This window comes from Leiobunum rupestre, chromosome 11 (genome assembly GCF_980474605.1).
Source record: "Leiobunum rupestre chromosome 11, qqLeiRupe1.1.hap1, whole genome shotgun sequence".
Taxonomy (NCBI): domain Eukaryota; kingdom Metazoa; phylum Arthropoda; class Arachnida; order Opiliones; family Sclerosomatidae; genus Leiobunum; species Leiobunum rupestre.
The window spans coordinates 46,039,087-46,051,780 of record NC_143394.1 but is presented as its reverse complement, the minus strand read 5'-3'; the positions used below and the strand labels follow the sequence as shown (position 1 = coordinate 46,051,780).

At 37.9% G+C, this 12,694-nt stretch overlaps 2 protein-coding genes across 2 annotated transcripts; both read left to right on the top strand.

The window, feature by feature from the left end:
* The first annotated feature begins 4,781 nt into the window (after nucleotides 1–4,781).
* On the top strand, nucleotides 4,782–9,925 carry LOC149923014 (gamma-aminobutyric acid receptor subunit alpha-1-like). The gene is made up of 5 exons (XM_090162947.1): nucleotides 4,782–4,844; nucleotides 6,149–6,234; nucleotides 6,308–6,375; nucleotides 8,263–8,606; nucleotides 9,868–9,925. The coding sequence occupies exons 3-5, from the start codon at nucleotides 6,373–6,375 to the stop codon at nucleotides 9,905–9,907; spliced, it is 387 nt and encodes a 128-aa protein (XP_090019073.1). The 5' UTR covers nucleotides 4,782–4,844; nucleotides 6,149–6,234; nucleotides 6,308–6,372; the 3' UTR covers nucleotides 9,908–9,925.
* On the top strand, nucleotides 9,917–11,857 carry LOC149923013 (glycine receptor subunit alphaZ1-like). The gene is made up of 3 exons (XM_090162946.1): nucleotides 9,917–10,014; nucleotides 10,342–10,709; nucleotides 11,270–11,857. Exons 2-3 carry the CDS (start codon nucleotides 10,422–10,424, stop codon nucleotides 11,477–11,479), a joined length of 498 nt encoding a protein of 165 aa, XP_090019072.1. The 5' UTR covers nucleotides 9,917–10,014; nucleotides 10,342–10,421; the 3' UTR covers nucleotides 11,480–11,857.
* The last annotated feature ends 837 nt before the right edge of the window (nucleotides 11,858–12,694 follow it).

The window sequence follows — 12,694 nt, the reverse complement described above, 5'->3', positions numbered from 1 at the left end:
CCAACCAAGTGACCGTTTAGTAGCCTTCGTCCGTTATCTTACGAAAGAGAGAAACGCAAAACGCTCCTTAACGATTTAGATTATTGAAAACGTTTTCAAGAAAAAAATCAACCCATGATTACCCTGTCGCGATTTGTCTTTGTATTGTCCCTGTTTTCCGCGACAGTCAGGGCCCAAACCGATGACAGTTTAGCCGGTGAAGACACCAGAATCAGGTAATACATTTTGAAAATTAACCACGCTCTCGAACTGAAATTATAGACCTCTATTTCAATTTTCACTATTGTTACTTTTGCTGGTTGAATTATATAATGTTTTAATATAGAGTTCAAATATTTGGATTTCAATGAAAGTTAAATATTGGGTTTTCATAATTCCGTTATAAACGTCTAGAATATTCTCCGTTAGATTAACAATATTCAACTAGAAGTAGAAACTACTCTGGTTAAGATTTTGTTGTTTTGGAAAAACTATTTCTTATAACTATACTTATTCACAAGATTACTAAAACTACAATGAAACAACCAAGTTTATTACAATTTTAGTACGATAGAAGCATCCTTTTAGAACGTAAAATTGAAACGTGCACCTTTGCAAACTTGAGTGGACGCGTATTTCAAGCTCAAAATTTCGGCGTGCAATATGTGTGCGGATAATAACTTAGTTATAAATCATACATGAAATAGTTTAAAAAAATCACTGTAATAACGAATGCTTTCTACCCAAACACATGTTTCAAGCTAATAACATTAGTAGTACATAAATTTTTTACTTCTGCTACAACGCGCTAGAGATAGTTTCAAAATAACAATTGACATTGTTTTCATATTTTGGAAGGACTTTGAACTGAATTTTTTAATTTTTTTAAACATTGTAATATTGTCCTGATATATAAATTTAGTATATAACGTCGATATGAAATATGACTGGTCCGTGGCAGCTACCCCTTTCAAAGTTTTCGGTTCCTAAATTGTTATTTATGGCAGTCATGACCGTCTATGCTATTAGATTTTTCAGCTGGAAGCGCAGCTCGTAAAAATTCCTCTATAACAACGTTAAAATGCAAACTAAAATGACGGGTGAGGCCGTACGAACAATATATTTAACGGAACCTACGAGGCGAAATAATTGGATTTTAGGGGTTCCAGAGATACGAAGGTTACCCCAGAAATTTCACCGTGATGGTGGTCAAGTGGAAAGCTTCCTTAGACCACAAAATTAAAGGCTGGCAGGAAAAAAAATCATTAATAAGAAAATATACGAAGCGGTAATAAGTAACATTCTTCCACTGGCTTGGACACGCTCGGACCTTCGTCCATTGTGGTCGAGTCTAGGAAACCCAAGATTAATATTTTTACTTACGTCAGTGTATTTTTGCTTACGTAATCGAGATTCTCGATCTTCCCACTTTATGATATTTTTGTATGTTCTTTATTAAATAATTCAACGGGCTATCTTTATACATCAGAAAAGCTGTTATGAATTTTAATGAATTTACCGAGTATAGCTTGTTGACGGAACTGCGTGAAGATCCAGGCACGCGAACTCTAAGAGATAATTGACTCTTAGCTCTGGGAACTTGAGAGGGGCCAAGGCCCCCGCAAAAGCTCACTGACTCTTCTCGATAGCACGGAATGTTCGCATTTGAAAGTTATTGATACTCTCAGTCTACGAGATAATTAGCGCTTTATTAGAAAACGTCGTTACGTATTAAACTTTGGCGTGTATGCCGTATCTTTCAGCCGCTCCCTTTAAGACTAAAAGCGCTATTTCGCAAAATTCTATGGACTTTCAATTTTGGGTCGGTGTTTTCATAATTGGAACGACCATTTCGTAAGTGTTAAGTGACAAATTATCTTATCACATACAATTTCACTCAGCACATTATCAAATTTACTTCCTAACCACACGCTTTGCATAAACACTGTAATGTGATTTATTTTAATGTACGACACCAATCATGTATTTAAGTAAACAGAGCACGTGAAAGCCCAACTATTCTGCCGTGATTTGCACAAAGGCATTAACGACCAAAACGTCATTTTAAGAAAAACTCAGTTTTGTTGCTTTTTTTTATCTATGAAAAACTTTCCCTCAGAATTTTCTGGAAAATATCCTATCTAGAAGTATTTTTTCTGCTCTTTTTAAATTTATAGTTCCTAATTGAAACTAGCGGTTCCTTTATCCCGCTTTTTAAGTTAAATTCCGATGTGCATGGTATTTTTTGAGTTTTAAATGTTCACAAAGGCAATAATGCTTTTGCGCAAATTATTTAAAGGCAATCTCATATTACTTAAATTATTCGCGCAAAAGCATTTAATGCTGATTGTATAAACCCATAAAATGCTTTTGTGCTAAGTAAAGGATGGCGCTTAATGCCTATTTGCGAAGTAGTTCCGTGAAAGTACCGAAATAATGCTTTTGTGACAAGCGTATATCTTAAAACCTAAGAGGGCTAGAAACAAACTAATTTCAGATTCAGAATCAGCACCACCAACTTACCCAGATAAAACTAAAACATTAAAATGTCAAAAATGGTCGTTAATGCCTTTGTGCAAATCACGGCAGTATAGTTCCTGTATTCATGATTCCCGGAAAGTAGTCATCGCCTACCCTGAGATAGAGTCACTTCTTCCACGTGACTCTGATTTCCCCTTTTTTTAAAACTTTGCTGAGGTTAACGGTAATAGTAAGTGTAGGGAGCTGTTGCCACCGGTAATTGGCTACACAAGTCACTTGTTGACTTAGGCCTGTGTGGTTCCTTGGGTATTAGCTTAGCTGATTACTATTGTAATTATTAATTGTACCGGAGAGTATTCCCCCTTAGGATTACACATTGAAATATTACACAATTTTAAATATAAAGATGCGAGCCAAAATGTTGATATCAATGGGCTTCTGTTAATTTTTATCCGAACTTTAGCTTATAGTATATAAATGCAATGTACACGAAGTACTACTGGTACCTTAAAAAGCAATCAACGTCTATTTACACAAACCACGGTAGAATGTTTACCATTTTGAACATTGTTAGTCGACGGAAAATTGATATAGGCTCCGCTTTTAGACCGTGTCCATCAAATCAGAGTGTATAGACACGCTGTTCCACGCCGCAACAACTAAACAAACGGTATATATTGTTGCTTATCACGGAAGGTCTTAGGTTTTCGAACTCACCTTTCCTTTGAGAAAGATGTTTTTACGTTTATGGAGAGAATTCTGGGAGATAGTTCCTAGAATGAATAGACGCCGAGTAATTTGTACTGGCTCCCACATATCTGCTGTCCCATCAAAAAACTCTTAGACCCTATATTATAAAAACACCTTAAAATAGTTATGAACCAACAGGTTTAACAGTAGCTAGAGCAGCGCCGACACTAGCCTTAAAATGAAGGTGCGGCCAAAGTGGTACACACTTTTTAACTACATATTTGTCAAGGCTAAACTTATGTTTCAGTTTCGTGTAAAAGTAAAATTAGATGCCATCTAAACAAATAATTTAAACTGAAAATCATAAAATGAATTACTTTTATATTTTTACAAATATAAAAAAAACTAGGTAGAGCCAAAAATCCGAATTTCAATTTTTCCAAAAATCCTGGGTGACGGGTCTCAGCTATAATCTCCACTAGTTACTTTAAAATCTAGCTGGCGATTTTTCGATTGAGCTCATACTTTCTTAAAGGCTGGTTTTCACTTCGACAAAAATTGCACAGGCCGGGAGTAGTGGCTCACTCCTGTAATCCCAGGCGTCCGGGAGGCAGAGTTTGTGGAAGGCCGTGTGAGGACGACCACTAATCCCCCAACGGGTGGTTGTCATACTTCCGCCACGGGTGTCCTAACCCTATCCCCATGTATCCCCCCGTTGGCGTGGCCGTAACATATATCTCGCACCTGTTTAATTAAATGGACGAGCGGACTGTATTGTCCCACCCGTCACAATAAAAAAAAAATTGCACAGTGCTGAACGTTGACGCAAAAATCTCCGTTAGGCCTAATACAATTTTTACGCGTCGAAGCTCGCCGTCATGCCGTTTTGGTCCTAGTCGCTACTACCTAGGAACAACAAACACAGCACCCCACACAAGGAGAATTCAACCCGTCAAAAGTCGTACATTTTCTTTTGTACATTTTTCATTGGTTATACGCTTTAGCGCCTGCTGCCGTCGGAAGGGGAAAATTCGGAAATGGTCTTCCCCCTAGCTACTAGTATCGAAGGCTGTAAGTTTGATTTCTATCGTAGCATCTAGGAGCAACAAACCCAAGGAGAACGCAGCTAGCCTTTAAACACGCTAACGCAGTGTTGCGTACAAATTTCATTGGACGAACCTTTTCGCTGTGCGTTTTATGGGCGGGGGAGGAAGACAATTTCCGAATTTTCCCCTTCCGACGGCAGCAGGCGCAAAAGCGTCTAACCAATGAAAAATGTACACAAGAAAATGCATGACTTTTGACGGGTTGCGTTCTCCTTGTGAGGGGTGCTGTGTTTGTTGCTCCTGGGTAGCATAAAGGTAGTTCTTCCATGTCACCTGCCTATGCAAGGGTTAGGCCCTCACGAATCTAAGGTGTGCCGAGCAAGAAGGCCCCTACCCTTAGACTACACATAGATAATATTTCCAAGGCCCTTCTTTATTACTAATATATATATCGGTTGCCTGATCATCAAATGAATGCACTGAATGTGGCTGATTCCCAATTTAATCTTATCTCGTTACGCGGATAAGGACATTATTATGATATGACGTGATAATTTCCCAAAGGGATTTCGCTCAGTGTCGTAATAGAGGCGGAGGATCAGAAGGCTCCGAATCGGACGACGAATCCAACGTTGATAACGAACCACGGTATAATATACATCCATAATTTCTTTATTGATCATAATACCATCGAAATAATTATTTGAGAACAAACAGTTTGACAGTAATAAAAACTAATTGGAAAGTATTTGATTGACAAAAAGTTATTTTTTCTAACATTGAAAAATGGCGTGTTTCTTGAATTTGTCCCTCTGCCCTCGTTGTATTGTGTATTTACAGAGTTAGTCTTAGGTTAGGCTAAAATATTCCAGTAGTACAGATTGTGACGTCTTTTGACGAATTAATTTCCTATCTAGCCAGCGTTTTGAGGTCGAACATCTCTGAAAGAACCGGAAGTTACGCCTGTCTTCCGGCTTCATTCTTCCAAGAATGAATGAAGTCACGCGAGCATCATAAAAATTGTCCTAGTAATTACTTGAAAGTATAAGCTTGAAAAAACTGAAATTAAATACACTCTTTCAACCTTATAAAAATTATGTTTCTTTGCGTTATAAAGTGTTCAAAAAATCAAATTAAAGTTCTCAAAATTTTAAAAAATATTATAAAAATATAGTATAGTGATATATCATAGTATATCGCGAACCTGCGACATTCTGATCACTTTTAAATTTTAAATTATACAAAAATTGAGATTATTAACGTTATTTTCTACCTTATTTTTCTTAGCTAAGTTGAAAATTAAAAAGCGTTAGATTCAGTAATTTGGCGTGATCAGTTGTTTGTTCGTCTTGATGGTCTAATTTGGTGGTGACCTTTGATATTTAAACAAATCTGACACACTTTGCGTGACACCAAACTTTGATATAACCTTGAGCTTTTACTTTTGAAAATATTGCCTCAACGAAATAGTCAAACAAAAATCTGACCTCCTTATTATAGTCGGAAGAACTTCATTATTTATATTGTTGTTGTTAAATTAATAGTTTGGTAAAAATAACCGAAAATAAACTGTTTTTCAAATGATTGCATTATACACGAATTACCATTGATGATTGATACGATTCTCTGCGGGACATATCATAATCATATACCGTTTAAGCGACGATGAAGATTTTAAGTTATATATAAAATAGTATAATCATTTTCCCTTTCAAAATATTCATTACGTTGTTGTAAAATCGATCCCACCTTGTTTGACAAGAGTGAAATTAACCATTCTGTTTTTCCCAACTTTATTTTTATCACGCTTGAATCAATAACGCGAGGGATATTTTTATACATGATAATTATATACACTTTTTTTCTGACCAATTTGAAGAGTTGGACAGATTGCTTTCTCACTGCCGTAAATTTTGAAATATTGTAATTGTACTTTGTCATTTTATATTTAGCCTGCTGCGTGCCCGTCATATCCATACAGACTTGGAAAAGATACTCTCCACTTATGACTCGTCAACCAGACCCGATCACGAAGCCGGTAGGGTATACTCTGTAATACATCTCTGTCTAACTAATTATCGGTGCTTTAAAACAAATATTGATATTTTAAGGGAAACCTACCACAGTCAGGGTCAGCATCTACGTCAACAGCTTGGTTTCGGTCAGCGATGTTGACATGGTAAATCATTTCGTAATTTAAAAATCAACTATACTCAGTTGCGAGCTTAGAAAGATACATTCTAATAGAGATGTAGCTTTTAAATAAATCCCTAAAAACGGTAACGGCATGAAACCCAAAAGTGTGCCAGAACATTATATTTTTCCGAGGGGCAGCTCACTCCAATGATTATTAGGACGCCCTCGTATGATTAAATCATGATTAGATTAGATTAAAATTAATTCTGTAGCTTTGAATGTTCAAAGATTAAAAAGGATTAAATCATGAATACACTTTTAACCATGATTATTAGGACACCCTGTAACAAAGTGATTTGCCCCTCGTAATTTCCACTGAGAGCTTATCGCGAATTAAAGAATACGTCATACAAATTTAAAACTTAAGCTACTCCAGCCAGGGGCGGATCCATAGGGGGGGTGATGGGGGCGATCGCCCCCCCTTAGAATACTTGAAAAAACATAACAATTTTTGAAGTTATTGAAATATATTTATAGAAACTAGAGTATACTAGACTTTCTAGTTGTAGAAAGTACTTTGTTTAAGCAAACGAAAATGAGAGCTCTACGTTACATTTTCACCCCCATATAGGCTTCGAGTTTAGAAACGATAGCGCCATCTACTTTAATACCTGCCAACTAAATTTGTGAAGAAATAGCAGACGACTTTTGAATGCCCATGATCGCCCCTCCTTACTTGATGGCCTGGATCCGCTCCTGACTCCAGCGCCACCAAGATGGCGTTTTAAAACGTATCTCTATGTGAAAGGAAGAGATAAATTTGCGCCAAGACATATTAGCCCATAGACCAAAGGGATCGTTTGCAGTACATAGCCATCTTTGTAGTCGACGGTGATACTAGCTTTTAGGAGGTATTTCGAAAGGCGGAAAGGTAGGGCTAGGGCTGACACACTTTAAGGTCTTATGTCACTTTTGGTAATAGTGAGTGTTGCGTGGCATGTAGGGCTTTCCACCACCGTCCTTCGCAGTTTAACCCGGCAACTTGAATTAATGGCCATTTTTAGCTATATAATAGCTTTAAAATGTTTTTGTATGAAGTATTTGATCCAGCACTTCATTTGTAGGGCTTGCTACCACCCTCCTACGCAATTCAACCCGACCACATATGGGATAAAATCATTAAAAGTCGCAAGATGACTTGGGCGTAGGGTAGCGCCTAGTGTATTAGCCTAGCTGGTTATTTTATTTAATGTAGTTTGAAAGTCAGCGGAAGCCCACAAAGGTACATTTTTCAACCAAATAATTAAGATAAGCGGGATATTAAAATGGATACGGTACTAGAATTACTCTTTTTTAAGTTTGCAACTGACAAGGAGAGTACCCGACGTATTTATTGGCGATTTTGTTCAAAGTCGGGCGTCATGTAGACCTATATGAGATATGAAATTTCACTAAAGGAGACCTTGCACTACCCATTCGATTTGCCTTGGCAACCGAAAATGTTTTTGACGACTTAAAACAAAAATAAGATTTTTTCCTTATTTTACCCAAAAATTGTTACAATTTTACCTAAAAAATGTTCCAATTTACACAAACTAGATGAAATTTACCCAAATGCAGTCCAAATTACCCATTTCATGATTTTCAAATATTTTCAAAACATTTCGTAGCTATAGGACCGTGTAAAACCGAGAAAATCCCATGCTTTTTTCAATGAAGATTTTTTTGTGTTAAGTGGTCAAAAACATTTTCGTTTTCCATGTTAAATCGAATGCGTATTGCAACGTCTCCTTTCGGGAAATTTCATATCTCATATATGTCTACATGACGCCCGACTTTGAACAAAATCGGTGAGTAAAACCTCGGGTACTCTCCTTGCGAGTATAATTGGTTAGAACCACGTCCAAAATGACAAGTCTTCCTGCCAAAGGAATACACCATCGACGTGCAGTTTATTCTGTCTTGGAACGATTCGAGGCTGCATTTCCCATCGTGCTGCAGCAGCCAGCGTAGGAACAAGTCCCTGGACCCCAATTGCGACCCGGAACACTTGGCTGACAACGAAAGCGTTCCGGATCACTGCGCGAACAACGAATCGTCGGAAAACTGTACCGAAAACTGCAAAGAAAAGTACGACATCCGAGTCGTGAAGAGCCGCATTTGGAAACCGGACCTGTTCTTCGTCAACTCCAAGAATATCTATTTTCACAACGAACCACTGCCCAACATTCGCTTCCTGTTACGTCCGGAAGGAAACTTGGTCTACACCAAAAGGTTAACAGTCGAGTTAAAATTACTTGATCGCGTCAAATCCTTTTCCTTATAAAGTTAATTTGACGGACTACTATAGCGTTCTTTCTATTGTCTTGGGTGTTGTTTAATGTTCTCTATATCCTTGAGTTGAACGCGTAATTTCTGTAGGTTAACTTTGGATTTGGAGTGCCGTATGGATGTGAGAAACTTTCCTCTTGACACGCAATATTGCCCTCTCATCATTTGTTCCAGTAATATTTTACGCTCCTATTCTCTGTAGTATTATTTATTGTTATGGTTTGCATTGGATTGTTCAATCTTTTATTTCGTTTTTTTTGTATTCGTTGACTGGTTTTCATAGACTAGATTAGAAAGTGCTAAATATTATTTATTTTTTATGAGTTTTAGTAAAAGCTTATAAAACACACGCTTCGCGTTTTCTATGTAACGTTATTTTGGAGAGATGCAATTCTAAGACCGATCTAAAAATGGTCAAAAAAATAGGCCATTGTTAAATTGGAATTTTCAGTTTTCTCTGGTCTTTAGCGCTAAACTATTTAAGTGGAATATTTTAAAAAATTACTAAATCAGATAGAACTACAGACGACGGTATGTCATACTTTTTCAATAGACCTTTCTATAAATTCCTAGCTAAACAGGCCAAACACTTTCACAAAGACAACGTAGCGCTACTTCAGTAGGACTTGCAAACTTATTTGTTCTTTGGTTTTAAAATTTATGCTTATGCTCATTCCTTTTGGTTGGTATTTTCTGAAGCGTCACCGATGAGGTAGCCTACGTTAAGATATTGCATTTCAAAATGTAGTAAGTCCATAACTGAACTATTTACAAAATCAATGAGATATAGTTAATTAACTATTTATAATGGTTTGTATAAAACTATAACCGTTCAATGAGTAGGATTTTGATCAAAAATCCACTATTTATCCAGACAACTAGGTTGGCAGGTTTGCCAGTGAATCCTTTTTTGAGCCTCCCTGGTTCGTGAAAAATCGGGACAAACCTTCTGCCTCTCTATATACGAGAGTAAATAACCAAAAAAGTAGTATTTTATAGAATGGTCTATTACAACAAAGAATATTAAGTCCCTACTGGCCAGTCAAATCTCGAGACTTTTTTAGTCATTGCCGAAAAAGGAGGTTACGCCTATAACAGTAATTGTCATGAACGTTTGAGTGCGCTTACTTAAATTTCAACGCGAATGTTATATTATGTTTTTTGAGCGTAATGGTTATTTATTGAAAAAAACTTTGGCGCGCAGATACGCTGAACGAAAACGATTTGGTGCTGGCGTGGGATGATTACAACGCGGAGAGCGTCCAGTTGGACCCCGACGTGGAATTGACGGAATTTGACCTGATTTCGCCGGTCAAAACTGGAACTCGAACGCTTAAATACGACGGGACAGGTACGACATAACGCGTATTCTTATTCTCGCGGCCAATCTGACAATAGTCATGTCAAGAAAAACCGATAATAAAAAAGAAATAGAGCCCCCTGAATACAATTTGGAGAAAAATGCCATCGATTTAGGCAAACAAGTAAAATCGATTTGTTAAATGTCTTTTTCGTTTCTTTCTTAAGCTTGGAGTTAAATATACTAGACGTTACGCGTATGACAATAGCGTTACACCCTATTATTTAGCGAGTTTTTATCATTATTTTCTATTGTGTTTATGGCAACTCCACCCTCCAATTGAACGACCTAATTGATCAATTGCCTTTGGGTTTTCAGATATCTCGGGCAATTTCAGTTGCGTCAATGCCACCTTTGTTTTCAAACGTCAAAACAGCTACCACTTGGTCTACTCTTACATGCTGACCACTTTTATCGTGATTGTATCGTGGATGTCCTTCTGGTTGGACGTCAATTCCTCTCCGGCCAGAACAAGCCTCGGCGTTACTACCCTCCTGACTTTGACGACGACGGCGTCAAGTATACGGTCTCACCTCCCACCGGTAGCGTACGTCACTGCCGTCGATGTCTGGTTGGGGTTTTGTTCTTTTTTCGTTTTTACGGCCCTCCTGGAGTTCCCCATGTCCAATTACATTGCGAGGAGGCCCATGCCGCGACCCTGGACACCGCCAAAATGGCTTTACCTGGTGGGTACATAAATTTACCCGGGAAATCGTATCTCGCTGCATTTTCCATTTGACTGCTCTGGAGAGCTCGAGATCGCTCCTGATCAGCATTACATTCTATTTGCCCCCTCAGATCTGTTTCTATCAACAGATCGATTTGAAAGTCAGGGGGGGGGGATTTTGTTTCGCCCTTCCTTGCGAAAACTCACTTCCCCTACGTCATAACATCATCTGTTCCGTCGTCTGCCTTTAAGCTTTGTAGAACGACACTCTATGACATAGGGGATGTGGGTCTTCACAAGATTGGTAGGACCTTAGGAACGTAATATTTTACCCATTAGCTGCAGGAATCGATCTATTTTAACGTGAACCACTTACTGCTCACGAGCGTTCCAAGATAGCTCCAAACGGAGCCAATATTTTCGCGTGTTCCTTTTCAATTCGGTAATAAAGCTCTCGAATCTTCGAAACGTGTTCCATTTCTGTCTCGATCGCGATGAGATCAATGACGTCCTACATCGAATCTAGAGCGTTCAAATGGGAACCACTATTAAATGGTTAACAAAAGCTATTTCCCTTAGCGTCGTGGCGTTGGTAAGGACAACAGCGTCAGTTCCTTAACCTCCCAGGAATCACTCCCGAGCTCCAACTCGACTGGAATCCAAGATGCTCATCTTTTGGACAAATGTTGCAGGGTGGCCTATCCCGTTTTGTTCCTAATATTTAACGCCATCTATTGGCCGTATTACATCTACGAAGCCAGTTTTAGAAGCGCTAAAAACGACGGATGAAATCGACGATTCTAAGATTTATCCAATTATCACTCGCCGTGCCTTATTCAGTGCCCACCAAAAGAATGGAACCTATATTTGACTTCAGGTTGAGAGGGTGGCTTGTATGGTCAGAGTATTACGAGAGCCAGTAGCCCGGAAAAAAACACGAACAGCGCTGGGGCGTTTTACATCAGAAGATGTCGACTTGCCGCTGCCCCATCTTTTGTCGTAACGCCTGTTGAAGCCAGGCCGACTTACTCCTCTTGGCAGCTTATGACGTCAAAAGCACTTTCTCTTAAACACCTGCAGAGATCGTTGCGTCCGTACGAACCAACCTTATGAGTCAGAAGTGTTGTTCCGAGAGGTACATTTGTACTTTTTTAATACGTTTCCAAATTTTTAGTAAGAAAATACGTTTTGGATTAATTTAATCGTATTTAGTACGTTTGGAAAATGTATGATATGAGTTTTGATATTTTTTGGCATATATTTAGTACGTTTGAACTTTTTGGAGTTCATTGAAAGTTGTATAGTATGTAGTCTAATTTCACCACCAAAGCAGCTGGTTTTCTCCAAATTCCTCTTGTATGGCCCCCAATTGAAAGCGACACTCACGCTGTTTTTAAGGCATTTTAATTGTAGATAGCAGTTACAATCTATTGACTTAAAAAAAGGAAAAAATTTGTTTCATAGATGGCGTACAAAGCGGAAAATCGAAAAGTACGTTTTTCCCCAAAAAATGCTTCGAAAATACGTTCTGTGATTGGAGGAATTACGTTCCTGAAATCGCTCGGAACAACACTAGTCAGAAAATACCCATAGTCTCACCTAGGAGCAACAAATGTGTGGAGTGCTGGGTTTGTTGCTCCTAGGTCTCACGACGACCACCTGCTCTTGAGTTCACCTCTCACGTATAACGTTTACTATAGTTTGTTTAAAAGTGCCAAAATAGATTTCAATTTTAAAACAAATTGTATTTTGGCTTTGAGGGGTGTAGACGCTACCTGATAATGGTGTAACATGTTTATTAATGGTAAATTTGTAATTTGCCATATTCAAATATAGGCCATATTGGTCGTATTATTAGATCTAAGATGAAGTATGTAATATATATAAATTAGAGACAAGTATTCGTTGCTGTAGTGATACTCTAATAACATTTAATCATAAATGAATGTTTATAAATAAGTAAATATTGCTATTAAGTTTAATTTAATTTTCATTTATTAGGTG

Excerpts from the sequence above, each read along its gene's own strand:
- LOC149923014 (XM_090162947.1), top strand. Across the intron at positions 8,607-9,867 it reads AACTTGGTCTACACCAAAAG|ATACGCTGAACGAAAACGAT; the intron begins GTTAACAGTCGA and ends TTTGGCGCGCAG.
- LOC149923013 (XM_090162946.1), top strand. The coding sequence starts at position 10,422 with ATGCTGACCACTTTTATCGTGATTGTATCGTGGATGTCCTTCTGGTTG. Across the intron at positions 10,710-11,269 it reads CGCCAAAATGGCTTTACCTG|CGTCGTGGCGTTGGTAAGGA; the intron begins GTGGGTACATAA and ends TATTTCCCTTAG.